The 22,005-nt window shown below is 42.6% G+C and overlaps 1 protein-coding gene across 1 annotated transcript in view; it reads right to left on the reverse strand.

Moving 5' to 3' along the window:
- Nucleotides 1-22,005, reverse strand: part of LOC110331877 (leucine-rich repeat-containing protein 37A-like) — a 60,864-nt gene that overhangs the window by 6,869 nt on the left and 31,990 nt on the right. The window contains exons 10-16 of the mRNA XM_021212741.1: nt 20,807-20,881; nt 12,285-12,403; nt 7,931-9,690; nt 7,061-7,165; nt 3,347-3,396; nt 2,513-2,549; nt 2,288-2,433 (exon numbers count right to left, since the gene is read on the reverse strand). Of these exons, the coding sequence (XP_021068400.1) occupies nt 2,288-2,433; nt 2,513-2,549; nt 3,347-3,396; nt 7,061-7,165; nt 7,931-9,690; nt 12,285-12,403; nt 20,807-20,881 (2,292 nt within the window). The remainder of the gene's footprint in view (nt 1-2,287; nt 2,434-2,512; nt 2,550-3,346; nt 3,397-7,060; nt 7,166-7,930; nt 9,691-12,284; nt 12,404-20,806; nt 20,882-22,005) is intronic.

A 22,005-nucleotide genomic window follows, 5' to 3' on the forward strand; every position in this document is an offset into this window, starting at 1 on the left:
GAGAGAGAGAGAGAGAGAGAGAGAGAGAGAGAGAGAGAGAGAGAGAGTCTAGGTTTATGCATGCCATAGCAATCATGGAAGTCAGAGGACAGTATTTGGGAGTCGGTTGAGGCCGGGTCTCTCATTTGTTTTTTGCTGTGTACTCCAGGCTCAATGTGATTTTCCTATCCTCACCTCTTGGGCTGCTGCAGGAATGTTCTGATCACGTATGCTTGCTGCTCCATGCAGCTGTGTGTGTGTATGTGCTTTTATTTTTATTTTTTCTATAATTTATTTTTATTCACTTTACATCCCTATTGGAGCCCCATCACCTCCTCCCTTGCTCCTCAGTGAAGGGGAGTCTCCTCCTGGGTATCACCTGCCCTGAGACATCCAGTCCCAGCAGAACTAAGCTCATCCTCTCCCACTGAGGCCCAACAAGGTAGTCCAGGTAGGGGAAGGGTATCCAATGGCAGGCCACAGAGTCAGAGACAGCCCCCACCCCTGTTCCAATTGTTAGAGGACTCACATGAAGACCAAGCTGCATGTCTGCTACAAAAGTGTAGGGGACCTAGGTCCAACCTCTGTGTACTCTTTGCTTGGTGGTCCAGTCTCTGTGAGCCCCAATGGGCCCAGGTTAGTTGGCTTTGTAGGTCTTTCTGAGGTGTCCTTAGCTCCTCCAGCTCACTCAATTCTGTCCCCTACTCTTCCACAAGATTCCCTGAGCTCCACCTGACCTTTGATTCTGGGTCTCTGAATCTGTTTCCATCACCTGCTCAATGAAATCTCTTAGGAGACAGTTACTCTAGGTTCCTGTCTGCAAGCATAGCAGAGTACCATTAATAGTGTCAGGAGTTGGCTTTCTCCCATGGGATGGGTCTCAAGTTGGGCCAGTCATTGGTTTGCCATTTCTTCAGTAAACAGAATTCTCAACAGAGAAATCTCGAATGGTTGAGAAGCACTTAAAGAAACATTCAATATCTTCAGTCATCAGGGAAATGCAAATCAAAATGACTCGAGATTCCATCTTATACCCGTCAGAATGGCTAAGATCAAAAACTCAAGTGACAGGCATGGTCACTAGCAAGGGTGTGGAACATGGGGAACATTCCTCCATTGCTGGTGGGAGTGAATGGTTATATGGCCACTTTGGAAAGCAATTTAGAAGTTTCTCAGAAAATTTGGAATAGTTCTACCTCAAGATCCAGCTATACCACTCCTGGGCACATATGCAAAATATGCTCAACCATACCAGAAGGACACTTGCTCAAATATGTTCATAACAGCTTTATTTGTAATAACCAGAAACTGGNAACAAACTAGATGTCCCTCAACTGAAGAATGGATACAGAAAATGTGGTACATCTATACAATGGAATACTATTCAGCTATTAAAAAACAAAGACATCATGAAATTCGAAGGCAAATGGATTGAATCTGAGAATATAATCCTGAGGGAGGAAACCCAGACCCAGAAAGTATGGTATGCACTCACATAAGTGGACATTAGCCATAAAGTCCAGGATAACCATGCAACAATCCATAGACCCAAAGAAACTGAGTGATAAGGGGGACCAAGGGAGGATGTTTGAATCTCACTCAGAAGGGAAAACTAAATAGTCATCAGAGGTGGATGGAGGGAGGGAACTGGGTGGGAGAGAGGGCAAGGAGGAGATGGGGATGGTGATCAGGTGTTGGGGGAGGGGTGTGGGAGAGGGTTAGGAATGAGCATGGCAATTGATGGGGGGGCATTTCTGGCTAGACACCTGGAATGGGGGAGACTCTGGTGAGTCTATGGGAGTGACCCTAGCTGAGATTCCTACAGAGACTAAAGTGGTCACTTCCTGGAGCCAGTCAGGAATTCCAGTAGAAGGAGGGAGACACCAACCCACCTACAAAACCTTCAACTCAAAATCTGTCCTGCCTACAAGATGCACAGGGATAAAGATGGAGCATGAAGCTTTTTTTTTTTTTTTTCACTTGAATTCTGGATCAAACTCAGGTCACAGGGCTTGAATAAAATCTGCTTACCTGTGACAAGCCATCTGACTGGCCCACACCCTCAAGTGCTGTGCATCAGTTTTCATGTACTGGAGTACAAAAGCCTTTGATACTCACAAATCTACAAAAAATAATTTATTAATAAATGATAGCAGATCACTCTGAGGCTTCAACTACTTCACTCTCTTCTGCAGATGATTTCATCAGTGAGGGTGCTTTCTTGGCCTCCCTGGAAGAACAATGCCAAAGCTTTCAATCTTTGAAATGAGGAACTTGCCCTTAGCTCCTCATCGAGGTAGACATTTACCTTGGTACATCCTTATTGAAAATCTCCTCCTCTCCAGACGACTCCTTGTCCTGTAGGTCTTGAGCCATGTTTTTCTTTCGGGTGTCGTGCAGAGGCCTATACATGTCTCTAAGCCACAGTGGGCACCTTAGCCAGAAAAACCCATCCTAGAAAACAGAAGGGAAGGGAAGACCTTGGTTCTGTCAATCATCACCCTCCAGCCACAGCACCCAGTCTCAAGCTTACCTGACTCTCAGCGATCTTGTAGTAGTTTTCCTTACACCTTGGAAGGAAACACAGAAGTCAGTCAGTGATTGAGTCATTTTGTGTGTGTCTCTCTCTCCTGAGAGACACCTCGGCTCTTCCCATAACAAAAATCACCCGTGCTCTGGGATTTGAGAACAATTCCATGCACGTGGCTTCTAGGAACTTTCGTTCTGAGGCTCCACAAGGCCTGTGGGGAGATCTTTGTCTATGGGCTGGCCTGGAGCTCAGCCATGGGACCAGCATGACTAGAGCCCCCTTACCCCTGTGGACTAGCTTATCTCTTTGAAGAAATCACCCTGGACAGAAGCATTTTGCTGTCCAGAGCCCCTCCCATTGGTGTCTTTAGACCAACTCTCACATACAGAGTTTCTGAGGTGAGGGAGGGGGCACTCCTGTTTGCCTAGCACCAAGTCCACAGCTCAGCGCATAAACTCCGAATTTCATCCTGCAGACTGCCTCTGAGGAGTGAGTGGTGAGAACAGTTTAAAGGACATGGTTAGTTGGGCATGTTGGATCATATCTAATTCCAGTACCTGGCAAGTTTAAACGAGGTTTGAGGCTAGCCTTGGCTACATAGTGAATCCCTGATGCTACCAACAGTAGGAAGGGTACAGCCCAACCTTCTCTCCTTAAAGAGATGGTGACACTGGAGGCCTAGGTATGCATGCTATTTTGGGGAGCAAGGCAAGGCATCAGGAGAGAGCATTCTTCCTGAGTTTCCCCACTGTCGAGAGAGGGAATTAAATGAGAGGAGGCCCAAGCTCTCCACTAACCCTCAGCCTCTTCTGGAATGACTGCCAACCTTACATTTACCTTGAGGACTTTTCTTCATCTCTCTCTTTTGCTGTTCTACGATAATAAATCTGTTTTGGAGGAAAACATTATGGTGATTACATCAGTGACTTCTGTCTTCGAGTTTACATTCATCCCTTTTATCTGACATCTGCTGTGCTAGTCTTCTCTTCCGTAACACCTTGCTCCAGGTTTCCCACAAGGCTGCCACTTAGTACAGTGGTTTATGTAGCATGCAACGAATCCTAATAAAACCTCTTAAAAGTCAAAGTAAGAAACAACATTTAACTCCTCCAAGTGTCTTCCAGAAGAGCAAATGCAAAGTACCTCTTACTATAGCTGCAAGGTATTCGTCTCTTGGGGGAAGTCCTTAAGTATGATAAGGAAAATAACCTTGGTATTGAGTAGAAAGGAGTAAACCCATCGTTAGTAATAGAAAACAATGGACAGCCAAAAGACTAAGACAATCAACTAGCATTTCACTAGAATATGAGGATTCAGTACTGTTGACATCACAAAATAGGAGATCAACATGCCAACCCCAGTGGATTTCCCAATACAAATCAGAAACTGTAAGATCCCAGTTTTATGATAGCTACGAAGACAGACAAGAGTGTCTCCGAATAAACGTAACTTAAAATGAGTAAGTTCTCTAATTAAAACTCTCCATTCCTCTGGAGAACATGAAGAGAAATGTTGATACAGCCTAGGCCACAGAGTGAATTTCTGTCTCAAAAAACCCCAATCCAAACTAAAGGAAAGCTTAGGGATGTATCTCAGTGGTAGAGTGTTTTCCCAAAGCCTGAGTTTAATCCTAAAGATAAGGGGAATGGGGGAAGAAGAGGTTGCAGGAGCGGCACTGTTAAAGGTATTGGTCACCAAAGTAGCACTGTGAATACCATGTCATCCTAGTAAATCGAATCTTTTCCCTACTTTCTCTGTGTGCTCATGTTTATGCTGTGTGTATGTGGCAAATATGTGTGCTTGCATGTGTGTGGGTACATGTGCATTGTGTGAATGCTTACGGAGGCTTGAAGTTGATGTTGGATATCTAGATAACCAATCTTATCCACAGATCCAGAGTTAATCCAATCTAGAGCTTACTGATATGACTACTCTCATGATCCAGCTTGTTCTTGTAAAATTCCTTTTCTGCCTTTGGGAGTGGGAATTACAGGTGACTACCATGCATTCAGGCCTGATTGTAATTTTCCTAGGTCCTGAGAATTGTAACTAAAGCCTGATGTCCATGTTTGTGTGGAAACTGCTTTAACCACTGAGCAATCTCCACAATCCTTATATTTCCTTCCTTCATCTTTTTCTTGTTCTTCTAGTTCTTCTTGTTTTTTCTTCCTCTTCTTCTTCCTCTCCTCCTCTTCCTTCTTGTTCTTGTTCTTCTTTTTGTTGTCCTTGTTCTTGTTCTTCTTATTCCTCTTCTTCTTGTTCCTCTTCTTCCTTCTTCTTCTTCTTCTTCTTCTTCTTCTTCTTCTTCTTCTTCTTCTTCTTCTTCTTCTTCTTCTTCTTCTTCTTCTTCTTCTTCTTCTNCTTCTTCTTCTTCTTCTTCTTCTTCTTCTTCTTCTTCTTCTTCTTCTTCTTCTTCTTCTTCTTCTTCTTCTTCTTCTCCTCCTCCTCCTCCTCCCCTCCTCCTCCCCCTCCTCCCTCCTCCTCCTCTTCCTCCTCCTCTTCTTCTTCTCCTCCTCTTCTCTTGTTGTTCTTCCTTTTCTTCTTCTTCCTCATCTTCCTCCTCTTTTTTTTTAAACAAAAATAAGACCAGCTGACATTTGGTAGGGGAACTTTAAGAATAGTTACACAATGTGTAGAAATACAGATTGGAAATCAGTAGCCTGCCTTACCAAAATTACAACCATGATTTAGCAGTGTGATTTTTGTACTGCTACAAGGACCACAGCAGGATCTAGGACCAGAGAGAGTTGGTATCTTAGACCAGTGAAGAATCATTCAATAAAAATTATTTCAAACCTAGATATTCTTTGTGTGTGTGTTATTCCATGATTCAAAAATACCAAAAAAGAAAAATAAGTTCTAAAAAGATTAAAAAGTATAAGAGGCTAGAGAGACAGGGTTAAGAACACTGACCACCCTTCCAGAGGACCCAGGCTCAATTAGCAATTAGCAGCATGCACATGTTGGCTAAACACTGAGACTCCAGTTCTGGGGAATCTGATACTCCCTTTTGGTTTCCACAGGCACCAGGCATGAGCATAGTACACAGACATATTATATGCAGGCAAAATACTCAACACACCACACACACACACACACACACACACACACACACACACCTGCTGGGCTGCAGGACATGGTAGCACATGCCTGTGATTCTGAAGCAGGAAGATTAGGAGTTAAAGGCCAGCCTGGGTTACATAGTGAGTTTCAGGCTAACCTGGGGCTACATGAGACCTTGTCTCAAAGAAACAAAGAAAAAAAAAAACTAAAGAGAAACATGTACACATGAGGAAATCGAGTTAGGAATGTGCTAGAAGGTATCATTAAAGTGTCTGAGGGATTTCCCCATGTCTTCTGGTCTCCGAGGGTACCCGGCACATAGTGGTGGTTTTAAGGCATGTTCCTCTGAATTGAAACATTTCTTCTAGGAGGGGAGGGGAAGAGTAACCAGCCTTTGGTGGTAAATGGGAGGTGAGCAAAATGTCTCATTTCTGGAAACACAAGATCATGGAAGATTCACCAGGACCCCCACCCCACAGTATAAAAGGGAACAAAGTTTCTGAGATTGGAGACACTGAGCCGAAAACTGCTGACAAAGACATTCAACCGTGGCCCGATGGTGGCTGACTCCAGCGCTGTACACAAACCACACAGAAAGCTCTGTAGGCACAGGGAGCCCCAGAATTTCAGGATTTGGGGAGTTGTTACCCATGTTGGAATAGTATTTCTGATGATGCAGCTCTTTTCGAGTTACCCTGCGTCCTTGTAAGTACCTCCTCAGCCATACTCCTGTTGGTAACCCTAGTCAAAACTCACTGGTTCACCAAATTGGTGCAATTTTTTTCTTTGGTCTGTCATGGACTTCCTTTTTAATATTAGTAACTGTGTGTATGTGTGTTTGTGTGTCTGTGCATGTGTGTGTGAGTGTGGATGTATGTACATGTGTGTGTGTGTGCATCTGTGTGTATGTGTATGCCTGTGTATGTATGTTTATGTGTGTGATCTCCCTAGGAAAAGACTATCAAACAACAGTAGTGCACAGACATGTATGCAGGCAAAACACCCATACTCATAAAATTTTCAAAAAGTATAAATAAATGCAAGCACAAGGATGAACTGTACACACAATGACAGAGCACCACAGGACTGTGCAGAAATTTCCCAGAAGACTGTGGAGGGCGAAGCCACCAGAAGGTGTGGAGGGTGCGGTCTCTGCCCTGGCCAGCGGGCATCCTCCCAGGGGTGTGTAAACTGACCCCATGCTGATCTTTGCTTTCCAAGCTTAAAATTGAGCCTGTCCTCACAGAGAGAGAACTCACTCATTGCTCCAGAGTGTCTCACATCAACCACCTCTCTGACACCAAATCAGAAAGTCACCTAAGGACCTGGCATTGAGGGACATGCTTCCCAGACAGATTACCTGCGAACACACGGGGACATCACTTGTAGACAGAGAGGGTAAGTGATGCTGGTTTCCAGTTTCCAGGTTCTAAATCTACTACACAGACAGGATACATTCTGGATCCAAGGATGTACTGTTGTCCTTACCTCAATGAGACAGAAAATGATAATCAAAACTGTCACTACGACGGTCACAGATATCGTCAAGATGACCTTGTTGTTGTAGCCATATCCTGGAACTGCTTTTGTGAGCTAAAAAGTACAAGATAAATGGACAAATGGACATTTCTGTTATCAAATCATAAAATAAAAAGAGAGAAAGAGAAAGGCTAATTGTTCAACATGCATTCTTGAACTGTGCATGGTAATTAGCACTTAGGGAAGTGAAGAAGGCTGCCATGAGTTTGGCACCAACTTCCAATATGAAGTGGGCAGGCCATTTGGATGGTGTAGTAAGACTCTGACTCAAAGAACCAAGGTCTGGATGTGTACTTCAGTGGTTGAACCCCTTGTTTAGCTTGTACTAGGCCCTGGGTTTGATCTACACTGAAAACATGATGATACAAAACAAACCTAAAAACGTTCTTCCAGGTGAGTAGCCTTCATATTTATGAGACCATACTGAAGCCAATGTGTAACATGCCTTATTATTGCACATTTTATTATATTCTGAGTGGTAGGCCTGCTTCTGTCTCTAAACTTAGAAACCCAGTGGAAGCTAGGTGTGGGAGCAAACACATTTATTCCCAGTACTGGGAGGTAGAGGCAGGTGGATAATGCTTGAGTTCCATCGCTTGAGGCTACACAGGGAGTTGCAAAAATCCAGGACTATATACAGAGAGCCGGTCTCAAAAACAAAACAAGACCCAAAAAAGCATACAGAAGCACAGTGGGAATCACCGTCTTGGCTGGGCTAGCGTTATGTGACCAGCAGAAGATCTGGAGTGGGAGCCCCTAGTCATTTCTGCTGAACTGACTGAGGAGGCTGGGGGCCCCCTGTCCCAGCCCTGTCCTCACCTGATTTGGTTCCAGACTCTTCATTTCGCCTTGGGTTTCTATGCTCTCGTTGATGTAGTTCTCAGTTTTCCACGGGTCTGTATCCCAGGCGGCCCTGGACAGCTTGAAATCCTGCTGCTCACTGAGGAGCTTCATCAGGAGGCCTGTTCTGGAGATGAGCTTAGCACAGGACAGTTGCACACGCGTGTCAGAGCAGTCCATCTTCAAAATCCTGATAACGTGAGAGATGAGCCTCCTCACATCGTTGTTGGGGATGAGGGGCCGCAGCTGCTGGTTGAGATGAGATTCAAACTGTTCCCCTGGGGACATCAGCGATGGGTAAGCAACTTCAGTGAGATGGGCATGTGTATCCGCCCCCACAGTGAAGATCGACTGTGGCTTGCTGGTTTGCTGAACAGTTGGAATTAAGTTGGATGTCGTCGACACATTAGAATCTGCAGTGGGATTCTCAGGAGGTTTATTTTCTGATGCAGTTTCTTTAGGCACAGTGACAATTTGTTTGAGATTATTTTCTTTAAAATTATCTGTTGCAGCCTGATTTTCTTCAAGAGGCTTTTCTGTAGAAGGCTCTGGAGCAGCATATAATTCTGAAAAGTGCCTTTCTGGGTACCTCGGGTCTCCTAAAGATGAAAAGACCCCTCGTGCAGGGGAACTTACCAGGCTCCTCACGGCAGAGGATGCTGCTGGCCTCTTTGCAATCAACTGGAAATGAGATTTTTTCTTCCTAAGGTTTCGATGCCTCGCTTCAGGTTGTAAACTTGGGTTAGAACCCTTCGTTCTCTTCACATTAGCGTTTGCACTTTCTAAAACATAGATGGTGTAAGACAAGTCTTTTCGTCTGTCTATGAACTCGGGTAGAGAGTTTGTGGTGGGAGCCTTGTCCAGCAGGGGTGGTTCTGGAGAAGAAGGGAGTTCCTCCCCGTGTTCCTTTGGGAGCAAGGGCTCTGAGGGGAAGGAATTGCCCAGGAACTCCCTGGGCCTCTGCTCCAGACCGAGCTGCTGCAACTCCACTGAGGGTGGGCTCTGGAGCTGCCTGTCCTTGGAGAGGCTCTCCACAGGGGTCTGGATGCTCTGCCTGCTCCACAGGCTCTTGCCACTCACTTCCTTGAAGTGCCTTTTCTGTATGCTTCCTGTCCCCTTGGGGACCCTGCTCATGCTGTGGAGCCTTGTCTCTGCCTTCTTGATCTCTGCAAGATTGTCTTCCTCAGCCTGGGCAGGTTCCCATCTCTTTTCAAATATCTGTCGTTTAAATTTGGGATCTAAACGACCCGACCGATGTACAAGCATGGCAGTTTTCTCTTTCTCTCTGACCTCATCGATTTCTGCATCTGACAGGTTTTCTAGAAAATAAAGCTTATTCACTTTGTTTTTAGAAGCCAACTTACTAGCCTTAGGTACCGATTTAAGAGTAAGGCTCTTTGTATCATTTTGGAAGGGTCCCAGTGAATTATCTCCATTTTGTATATTGGAAAACAGGAGTTTAATGAATGGTAACAATGTCGATACCACGTCTTCCAGATTCCCCTCTGAGAAATACGGCAATATGTAATTTAGGGCACTAATAACATCACTTTCATCGTTAAAGTCAAGCTGTTCATTCATGAGGCCCAAAGAGCCAAGATCGGTTTGGTCTGCATAGCTCTTTTCTGGTTCGATAGTGAGCTCGGCTCTGCTCTTCTCCTTCCGGGCCAGCAACACCTTCATGAACGTTCCTTCTGGGTCCCCTATAGATGCTTTAACTGTCAAAGAACAAGAGATTGCTTTGGGTCAGAGAACACTAGCAGCCCCTTCCTCAGTTTGCAACCATTCAACCCTATCGAATAAATTAGGGGCCAGCAAATCCTGGATGGAGTGACCATTCATGGAGAGAAGAATAAATCCACACTGCCAACCTATGAAATGGGAATAAGAAAAAGATGAGCCAAGTGTCTGTTTTGAACATTCTGTGTCTTGCACACAGTGTGTGGAGCATATGGAGAGCCCCTCTTGTTCTGTCCTTGGAATATGATCAGGGTTGGAATATGGAGTCTCACTAAGTTGCCTGGATGGCTTCGAACTGGGCTTCTTTTGCCTCAGCCTCCTGAGTAGGTGACGTTACAGTCATGTGTTGCACCTTTAGCTTAGAAAAGACACATTCAAAATCCTATGATACCAGGCATGGTGCCATAAACCTTTGATCCCAGAAAAAAAAATCAGTCAGAGACAGGCAGATCTTTATGACATCAAGGCCAGCCTGATCAAACCAGTGAGTCCTATAGGCCAGCCAAGCCTATATAGTGAGAACACACCTCAAAAACCAAACATCGAATTATTAAAATCACATGAATGATCTGTGAATAGGAAGACTCGATGGTGTGCACAAATACAGAGCTGGCTAATCTCAGCTTGCTCTATTAGGAGGATCAGGCAGGCACGCACTACTTATAAAGCCAGGAACTCTCGGATTCTAAATAAAAAGGCACCACAGTGCTTAAAAAGTGCAACAGGAAACAAAGCCCAAACCCTTCTCCATCTGCCCCATAAGTCAGGGGGCACTTCAGACGGCCATGCACGATATGAACGCGATCACTGAACAAGGTGCCAAGCACAGTGTATATATAGCTCACGGACTGTGAACATTTTCCCATCCCATTTCATCTCTTGCTCTTTTTGTGTATGGAACAGTTTTAATACGCATATCTTTTTTTTCCCCTTTTGGTTTTTCGAGACAGGGTTTCTCTGTGTATCCCTGGCTGTCCTGGAACTCACTCCATAGACCAGGCTGGCCTCAAACTCATAGAGATCCACCTGCCTCCCAAGAGCTGGGATTAAAGGCTTGTGCCACCACCACTCCTTGGCTAATATGTATGTATATCCTTTTAAAAGATTCATTTTATATGTATGAGTGTTTTGCTTGCATTCATGTGTTTGTACCTACCTGGCCTGCAGAGGTCGTAAATGGATATTAGATCTCCTGAAACTGGAGTTATGCATGGTTGTGAGCTGCCACGTGGGTCCTGGTCCTCTGAAAGAGCAGCAAGTACTTTTAACCACTAAGTTATTACTCTGCCTTCATATATATACATATATATACATATATATATGAATATATATATATATACATATATATATATATGAATATATATACACATATATATATGAATAAGTATATAGTATATATAGTGTATATGCAGAGTATAGTATGTATATATAGTGTGTATATATAGTGTCTGTATGTGCATGATGTATGTATATAAATATATATATATATATATATACATACACATAGGTACTACATAGGAGTGTTTCTATATACACACACATACACTATTATATATAGTGTCTATATATGCATGATGTGTGTATATAAATATAAATATATATACATATACATAATACATAATACATACACATATACTACATATGGAGTGTTTCTGTATTCACACATAGACACTATATAGTGTATAAGCACGCACACACACACACTATATATATATATATATATATATATATAGTGTCTGTATATGCCTGATGTGTACAGGCACGTGTGTGTGATGGTTTGAGTGTGGAGGTCAGTGGGCAGTTCTGCAGAGTTTATTCTTTCCTTCTACCTTTCTGTGGGTTTCAGGGATTGAGTCTCAGTCACCAGGTGTGTGCGGCAGGCATCTTGAGCCTCTGATCATCTCTTTGTCCCACAGAACAGACATGTTTTTAAGTAATGAAATAACATCTGAGAGCCCAATTTCCGTAAGGGAGAAATTCAGAAGTTTGGGGAGTTATTTTTCTGAGTGAATGGATGGAAACAAATAAGTCTATCGTTAGTTTAAAGTTTAGGGCCATCACAGAAGGGGGTGGTAACAGAAAGACTCTAAGAGCCAGAGGACCAGGGAGTCAGCTGTGAGACTTTCGTCTTTTAGTTATGACAGGAAAGTTACAGCCATGATATCTCAAATATGGCCACTTAGGTAAAGCCTGAACCAGAGCACCATCAATAGACGTGTTAAGGGGCAACCGCTATGGGTCACTCCCAGACAAGGAGCTACAGGCAATTCCTGACTACTGAGAGGGAGAACTAGCCTCTCCCAGGGATGAGACAAAGTTGGTCAGCTATGAATCACACACACACAAGCAACACCAAATAGACTCAGCAGGTTGTATGATATATTTATGAGTTTATATATCTGTATATGTAACAATAATAATCAAGAGAAAGGGTCAATTTGAGAGGGAGTGAGGGGGATATGGGAGAGACTGAAAGGACTAAAGGAGGCAGAAAGGGGATTAATTTGAACTAAAATAAAAATAATTTAAAAATATATTTATCAGTTAAAAATTATATGTCAAAATTAAATCGTTTATCAGGCAAGAGACTCACGACAATGTGTGGTGTTGGTCAGACATCCGGTATGACAACGCAGTTTGACTGTCTTGCAGATAACCTCAATATCAGCTTTAAATTTGCAGAGGCAGCAGGCCATGCGGCTAGGTAAGATCCTAAAAATGGAGGACAGAGAATTGGGTTACTGGGGTGTAGGAGAGGTAGCCCAGGGCCACCGCAGGGTTGTTGAGGAAGGAGTTCTTGAGGCATGAGGCATGGGCAGCTGGGTCTCAGAGTGTGGAGAGACTTTTGGGGTGCTGACATTGGCCAAGGACAAGGAAATGGTCTTCTGGCAGGAATCTGACACTGGCCATGACAAGGAAGTAAGCTTCTGTAAGAATCTAACTTTAGGCTAAAATAGGGAAGTAAGTTAAGGCAGGAATTTTAATCTTAGGGTGGAACAAAAGAAGTGGGCTTCAGGTAAGATTTTGGGCTTGGTCAAGGAAGTGGACTCAAGTATTTTGGTTATTATGACAACAATTTGGTCACAAGACTTTGCTAGTTCCTTATTGTACTGCTTGCCCTTAATACTTGCATGTAATTAAAATGGTATAAAAAGCGGATTGGGAAAATTAAATTTGCCTTCAGTCTCAGAATTGACTGGGGTCATGCTACAATGTTGTCTGTCTTTTTTCTTTTTAATCCTCATTCCCGGGCTGGAGAACCTGTTGACTGACTGAGCGGGCTTGGTCAGATGGCACCCCATCATCAGAGCTCCAGTAAGTGGGGTACAATGAAGGACACCATGAGAATTGGAAACACGTGCAAAGGAAAGTAAAGAAGATTTGGGCCAGCGGTGAATAAACCTTGTAGAAGGACGAGGTAAAGGTGAAATGTGCTTTGTGTATGTGTTTAGAGCTATGTGAAAATCTAGAGAAGCGAAGGTAATTCTCATAGGTGCTTTTAGTCTTTGAACCCTGACTAAAGAAAGTTTACGCCTGAGACATGGGAGAAAGGATTTGAGAAAAGCAGTCCTCTCCAGCAATCTGGGGATGCTTTAGTGACATAGAAGGAACAGGAATTAAGCTGTTCTAGAGCTCTCCTAGGGACAGGAGGAGGGTGGGAGACGTCCCGATTCCTCTCTGCCTCCTACTGGAGGAATGCTTGGTTCTGGGTCTCTTAGGTAGGATATCTGCGTCCCTTCAGGCTATCTAATTCTCTTCTCTCTCTGTTGTCTGTCCTTGGTACGCCAATCTATTCATGTCTGTCAAAATTGACTGTTTTATGTTAAGTCTGTGTTTTTGTTTTGTGGTTTGATTGATTGTTGTTCTGTGTTTCATGTTCAAAAGAAAAAAACAGTTAAAAACTTTATCTGCTGGTTCAGTCCTTAATTTAGTTTTAACTCATTTCAAAGAGAGAGAGAGAGAGAGAGAGAGAGAGAGAGAGAGAGAGAGAGAGAGAGAGAGAGAGAGAGAGAGAGAAATTAAAAAAGTCTCAATTGACCTTTGGAGCCCTACCCCTGTAGTTAGGAGTCTAGCACAGCTGGCCAAGCCTCACTAGGAGCTGATTGTCTGTAAAAGCTGTTCTTAAAGGGGCCAGCAACTTTTTGGCTTCTATGGTAAGGGAGCTATTTTTCCTACAAAAATCCCTATGCTTGTGGTTATTTGGTTCAGCAGGTGACAAGATGCTCCTCTCTTGAAATTACAGCTAGAAAAATTAAGAATTTTGTCTTGTTTAAATAAGTAAATGTATGCAGCCATTTCATTGTTTCTGACTGGTTTTAAAAGTATAAATATGTTCTGCATGTCTTGGTTATCAATTATTGGCTTATAAATTATTGGGTATAATTAAAAAAAATTGTAATATTGGTAACAGAAAGTTGGCTTAAAACTGGTAACTCCGGGTTGGAGTAATTCAGAACTACAACATGTGGCATGAGCCAACCCATGGTTAACAGGTCTCTAAAGATACGCCTGAATTGGATAATATCTATGAAATTCTTATCCTAGAAACCAGACTTATAAAAGATAGGATTTAGGGCAGTGTCTCTTTGAGGTATTGGAGCTTCACCGTCTTGTGTTCGTGTGCAGGAACGGGCAGCCAAACTTTGTAGCATGGAGGTGATTCACTTGGTGTTTTTTGGAGAGACCAGATTGGTGGAAGTTGACTTTTGTATCCCAAAGTTCTAGCATGCTCTGTCTGGGCTGCCGTTCACAAGTAGGGAGACATTTAAAAACTTTGTAATGTGAAGAAATGCTTTTGGTGTTGATTTTAAAGAGAATGGATTGTGTACACTGTTAGGATTGGGTTTTGCTTTCGAAAACTGTGGTTATGCTCTGGTGTTACAAGAGAAACTTAAAAATTATAATTAAACTGCCAGTGTTCTGTCAGCTGCAGTTGGCAGATGGATCACAAGCTCAGGATTATTAACTTGCTCCTATTTGTAATTAAGATGATTGCTAGTGTATAAAAGTTAAAACCAGCTGTGGGTAGTATGGGCCTGCTGCCCCCCCTTTACACAAGCTTTATTGGATATAGTGGTAGAGGCAAATTTAACCCCCAACTCCCCCACGCCCCCGCAAGAGTGAAAAGGAGATCTCAGTGGGAATTTATCTGGTATTAAATAAACTCCTGATGAACTGTTTCAAGAGCCTATTGCATGTGAAAATTTTTTAGGTGAAATTGATAATCATTCAAAAGACAAGTTGTTAAATTTGCCTCTATGCATGCTTTTGTATTCCCTGTACATTTATGCATAGGGAGTGCACTTACTGTATTTGCGGATGGCTCATCTCATGGGAAGGCAGCACATGTAATTGGATCACATGTTCATTCTCTTGAGTTTTCCCCTGCTTCAGCACAAATAATTGAACTACGTGCTGTAGCTGCTGTTTTTGAAATGTTGAAAAATCAAACTTTTAATCTGTATACTGATAGCCAATATATAGCTCATGGTTTGCGATTGCTTGAAGCTGTTCCTTTTCTAGATACTGCTAATTCTCAAATTTTACAATTATTTATGCAAATACAACTCAATTTAAGAGAACGTACATTTCCTTATTTTGTAGGTCATTTAAGAGCTCATCCTGGATTGCCTGGACCCCTTAGTGAGGGCAATGCCACAGCAGATTTGTATACCAGGAAGGTTATAGGCCTTACACAGGAACAATTAGCCAAACAATCTCATTCTTTACATCATCAAAATAGTAATAGCTTGAGACAACAATTTGGTATTTCTAGAGAATGTGCACGTCAAATTTTAAAGACTTGTCCTGAATGTCCTCAATTTCTACCTGTATCACATTATGTATCACATAATCCTTGAGGACTTATACCTAATCAACTATGGCAAATGGATGTTTCTCATTTCTGATTTTGGAAAATTACAATATGTACATGTGACTTGACATGTTTTCAGGCTTTTTAATGGCAATTGCTTTAATAGGAGAAGCAACTAAAAATGTAATTAATCATTGCTTATATTGTTTCTCTATGCTGGGTGTTCCAAATCTGATTAAAACAGATAATGGAACTATTACAATCAAGCATTTGAGATGTTATGTCAATAATTTAACATTACCCATATTACTGGGATTCCTTATAATCCTTAAGGACAAAGCATTGAGAAACAGGTATTGTGGAACTATCTTCAAAAAATAAAAAAGGGGGAGTTATATACACCGCAAATTTATTTAAATCATGTTCTTTTTATTTTAAAAAATTTTTAAATTTGGATGCCAAGGAACTCTCTGAGTGTCTATGTCACCCTACAACCAGGCATGCTCATGCCTAGGTGAGATGGAAAGATCCACATACTGGCACAGAGCATGGTCCTGATCAGGTATTCAACATGGGGAAGAGTGCATGTTTGTGTTTTTTCCCCAGGATGCTGAAGGAGCGTGCTAGCTGCCAGAGTGATTGGTGAGATATGTTGATGCTGGGACAAAGAATGATGACCTGTGAGCTTGCTGCGTGCCCTGACAATGGAGGCAGGAAGTGTGTATTGGATATGTTCCTGACCCACCTTTGCCTGCCTATAGCCCAGATTGGACAAGCTGCCTTGCTTCGTGCTTTTAGACCTTGTGGGACAGGAATCATGGAGACTGGAGACTGCCTTCAAAACTTTAATCAAAAAGAGAAGTTATGATGACTCTTATCTTTCCTTTAATGTGCCCAGTTATTCTGACTCAATCATGGACTGGTCTATAAATCAACCCAATACTGGAAATAATGGTCTTCATTTGGAAGGCTGGTTCTGGACATTTTTAGAGACATATTTGAAAGTTAGCTGCAGTTCCCTATGATGTTATGTTAGCAATAGATAAAATTGGGACAGGATCTGGATTTCAAAGAAATGTTAGTGCATGTGTTAAGGCTCCCAATCGTTTATTAATTGGTCATGTTACAATTACTTTGTTTCTTCTATAGTATTTAATGTAAGTTGTATTGATTGTACTCTTTCTAATTGTGTTTATGTATTAAAACCTGGCATGTCTGTTATGGTGGTCTATCAACCAGTTTTTGTTTTATTGCCTGTGAGTATTACAGGACCTTGGTATTCTGAAAAAAGGTTGCAGGTACTGGAAGAAGTGAGTTAGGCTTTAGGCAGAAGCAAGAGGATGGTGGGCTTGATTGTTGCTGGTATAACAGCCTAATTAAGTTAACAGCTAGACCACTGCTGCAATTGCTTTGAGACAGAAGTTAAGACAGCTAGTTTTGTTAATCAATTAGCAAAAAAATGTTACTAATGTTCTGAGTACCCAAAAGGATTTAGATAGGTGTTTGGAACAACAAATTGACGCTCTTTATGATACTGTTCAAATTATTGGAGAGGAGTTTCAGAGTCTAAAGAGTAAGAAGCCATCTCAAGTGTCATGCTAAATACCAATGGATTTGTGTTACTTCTAAAATTTACAATTATAGTCACTATAATTGGAAAAAAGTTCAAAGACACTTTCAGGGTGTTTGGCATATAATTTCAACACCTCTCTGGATATTGTAACTTTGAATGGTGAGATTATGAATTTAAAGAATGCTGCTCTGCTGAGCTTTGATGCTGCAGATACAGCTGATAAAATTATTCATGGCCGGAGGTCTGTATTTCCATCTAAGTCAGGCTTCAAGAATGGCATATATGGCTTGATCATGCTAGCCCTTCTTGTCCTGGGAACACTATTATTCCTGCCCATCATGTTAAAGCTTGCCTTTAACAACATCAACATGTTAGTGACCCAAGTGCATGGCTTGAAACTAAAACCCCCCCAGTCAGAGTTATTAATTTAACAGGCTGGTAAGCCAAGGACTGGTAAGATTCTTCACAGAGCCTTACCAACCTAAGACAGAGGCATGCACCAAAAGGCCATGTTTGTTCATATTACACAAACTGTGCATGTCTTGAAGACAGGTAAGGAAGGCGTTCTTGTCAGAACAACTTAAGACAGGCTTAGCCTTGTTTAGTATTTTAAAAGGTGGGGTATGTGGAGAGACTTTTGGAGTGCCGACATTGGCCAAAGACAAGGAAAGGGTCTTCTGGCAGGAATCTGACATTGGCCATGACAAGGAAATAAGCTTTCGCAAGAATCTAACTTTAGGCTAAAATAGGGAATAGTAGGTTAAGGCAGAAATTTTAATCTTAGGGTGGAACAAAAGAAGTAGGCTTCAGGCAAGATTTTGGGCTTGAACAAGGAAGTGGCTCAAGTATTTTGGTCATTATGACAAGCCCTTTTAAACAACTGTATGGGAGTAATCATGGGACTTTACTTACTTCCTTGCTAGTTCCTTATTGTACTGCTCACCCTTAATACTTACATGTAATTAAAATGGTATAAAAAGCAGATTGGGAAAGTTAAATTTGCCTTCAGTCTCAGAATTGGGGTCATGCTACATTGTTGTCTAACTATCTTTTTTCTTTTTAATCCTCACTCTTGCACTAGAGAACCTGTTGAGCCTGACTTGGTCATCGGAGACTCAGTGACAAATTGCTGCTGATACTGAAAATAATCATGGAGGATGACAGAGGTGCTCAATAGACAGGCAAATGTCAGGGTGGGTGCATATGCTTAAAACAAAGATGGCGGGAGCAGAACTAGGTGACACTGATCTATAGAAGTGTCTCTTCTGAGCTCAAAGGACTCATTTGGGTTGGTCACGCACAGGAAGAAGGGTCTGAGCAAACCTCCAACCTATGGACAATTTTCTCTACTCCTGTCATTAGAATATTAGAAGTTATGTGAGGCCTCAAATAGCCTACTTTAACTCATACTTTATGGTTAAATGGTAACGTGGATCACATCAGCCAAAACTGGATTCTTTTTGTGTTTTATAGCTCTTTGGTATAGTGTTTGGGTGACAGTGCAAGGCCCTGGGTTTGATTTTAATCTCTCTCTCTCTCTCTCTCTCTCTCTCTCTCTCTCTCTCTCTCACACACACACACACACACACACACACACACACACATCATACATATGCAAACATGGACACACAGACAGATGGATACCTCCCTCCCCCCATGGACAGATGAGGTTGGGGAAATAAAGACCACAGTGAAGTATAACATAATCACAAAAAGAACCCACACATTGATAATGGCGCTCAAAAGAAAAATCAGGGTAATTTTCCTATAGAATACCAGCTAATAAATGTGTTTTTCAACCACCAAGTGATATCTGCTTCAGACAAGCTTATCATGGCTTCACAGTTAGATGAGAGATGCTTGAGGGGAGAATGCATGGTGTGTGGCAGTGGGGGTCCATTAAGTGAACACCTTTCCCTCTGGCCAAGAGGGTGGGATCTCAGGTCTAGGGTACTGGAGACAACATTCCGATTGGGCAAGTCAATTGCCCTGTTTAAGGGACCACTTCTCAAAAGGGTGGGAGCACCCTACAGGAAGGGAAACACGACTTAAGCCGAGCTGATGAGACAGGAATAATTTTCCCTTTAATGAGACACCGTGTTTTTCCTCCCAAGAAGCCCTGTCTATTCTACGGTAGCTGTGGATTCTCTACCCCCTCCGAGTCTTGGCTATGAAAGGTGGGATTTTTACCTTCCTTTCTTCCTGTCTCCTTCTTCTAGATGTTGACCACAGCCTAATGTGCTTTCTTTAGTTCTTTGGGGCTTTTTACTCTCCCCACTCCCCCACCCCCACCCCACCATCCCGTGATGCTACCTGCTCCCCTTGGCGGCATAGCTGCTTATAGTGGTATGGCTTCCCCCTTCCTTCTATCTGATCTTTCTGGGTAGCTGCCAAGCCTGCAGCTTATTCTATTTGTCTCCTCTAATTTGCCTTAAGATTCATTTGAGTCCATTCCTAAATACTTTTATTAGAGACTAAGAACCCCTAAAGGGACCCTGGTAAAAGGTTGTGTCTCTAGTGGAGCTCCCCAAATTCCAGTGAAGTACCACATAAAAAACTAACCAGAAGAACATCAGTATACCACCTTCGGATGGTCAGACTTGAATGGAGAGCACCTAAAATCCCAGTTAGGCGGGCCGTATCAGATGTTTGACCTGACCTACTCCCAAGGAAACAAAATAAAGCCAGATTGAAATAAAAAAAATGTGTAAAACAAACAAAAACTTCAGTAAGAAGCCAGATGGGAAGATCACAAGTTAAGGCAACCTAGGCTACAGAAGGGGACCCTGCATCGCAGATGAAAACAAAAACTCAACAAGAACACACGCATCTCATTCAATGTGGGCCCTGCCTTAAAGGAAGTATACAGTAAGAGGTTTTGTTTTTTTTTTTTTTTTTTTGGTTTTTGTCATGACTAGACACTCCAGAACACTGGCTACTAAAGAGTTAAGATGACAAGGACACAGACACCACTTCTGATGAGCTAGCAGAAAGCAGAGCTCCTTTGGATTCCAGACAGGCTAGGAAATGCTTGTGTGGCTGAAGATGACCTTGACTTGGAAGGACAGATATTCGTCACTGTACCTGTTTATATTGAACCCAGGGCATCATGCACGCTAGGCAAACACTACCCACTAAGCTACACCTCCAATCCAGCTAAATGTCTTTTAAAGACATTGCTTTCTCATGCACTGCTGGTGAGAGATGCTAAAGATCATGCTCAGTGGGAGAAGACAGATCCAAAAGGCCAAACCCCATGGGGTGTCATTTGCAAGATGTTCTAGTAAAGGGAAAACTATGGGGCTGAAAATAAGGTTGGTGGATCACAGGGCCTGGTGGTGGGAGGGGCACAAGGAGCAGGAGGGGCATTTTGGACAGGACAAGCAGTCTACATCAGTAATATAATAGTGGCTAGGGAACTAACTATGAAAGATAGTCAACCTGTGTGCTTGAATTTATTGCATGAAATAAGGCAAATTTCAAAACATTTAAAGTACAAGAAACTGTAAAGAAATCTAGGGCTGGGGAGATGGCTCAGCAGATTAAAAAGTCTCCTGCTACACAAACAAGTTGATCCCTCGAACCCACAGCCTAAGGAGAGAACCAACTTCTAAAGCTGTCCATTGACCTCCATACTCACACTGTGGCATTCATACACCACACACACACACACACACACAAACATTTTATAACCAAAGCAAAAATACTCTAAGAAGATAAACCTTACAGATGTTCCAGCTCCAGAGTCATCATGAGAATGTTTTCAACCGTTGTCAGTTGCACCTGTGTGGCCCCCAGGTCCCTGAAGGAGAAAGCCAGACTTCATGAGGAACCATTTCATCACACGCTTACTTGACCTTCAGCTTTCCTATAAAACTACCCGGCTCAGGAGTTCATGGTTGGGATGGGAGGGGCGACTTGGAGGTTGGAAGCCTGCACTGCTTACAACTGAGTTCAGTTGCCGGTAGCTACACTGAGTCAGCTCACACGCACGTGGAACTCCAACTCCAGGGTGTCTGCTGCCCTCTCCTGGCCTCTCCAGACACTTGCACACATGTGGGCATATTAGCATACAGACATTTATAATATACAGGTAAACACAAATAAAAATAAAAATAAAATCTTGCTGCCATAGAAGAGATCACTTCAGGGATTGTCTTTTGGAAAGAGAAATAAGTTTGCCATTTCCATCCTCAGGTGAGTGAACTCGGCGTAGAACTGAAACTGTCTTTATCGTACCCTCTCACCTCTCACTTTTATATTGGAGTCTTCCTACTCTAATTACCACTCTATAGTTCTTATTTTTCACTTAAATTTCGAATATGTAATGCCCATTTTTAAGTTCTGTCCTTCTGCACACACTATTTATATTAAAGACACAGGAAAGCTGGGGTATTTTAATTTTTGAGACAGGGTTTCTCTGTGTAGCCCTGGTTAGCCTGGAACTCACTATATAGACCAGGCTGGCCTTATCAGCAACCTGCCTGTTTCTGCTTCCTGAGTGTTGGGACTAAAGGTGTGCATTACCACACAGCGCCTTCTTTTTTTTAAATTTTTTTAAAACTGCTTATTTATTATTTATGTGAGTATGTGTGTATTCAGGTGCCTGTTGAGCCAGAAGACAACAGATGCCCTGGCGTTCCAGATGGTATGAGCCACCATATATATATGTGCGGTATCCACGGAGGTTAGAGGTGTCAGACTCCCGAGAGCTGGAGTTACGGGCAGTGAGAGGCCCATGGGTGCTGGAAATCAAACATGGCTCCTCTTTCTAAAAGTAGTATACCTGGTGTTTGGCCTTTAAGAACATCGTTCTTTAACCAGTACCCTCTGAGCTCGTGTCTCTAGCTGCATATGTAGCAGAAGATGGCCTAATCGGCCGTCATTGGGAAGAGAGGCCCCTTGGTCTTGCAAACTTTATATGAC

Source organism: Mus pahari, chromosome 14 (assembly GCF_900095145.1).
Source record: "Mus pahari chromosome 14, PAHARI_EIJ_v1.1, whole genome shotgun sequence".
NCBI classification, from domain to species: Eukaryota; Metazoa; Chordata; class Mammalia; order Rodentia; family Muridae; genus Mus; species Mus pahari.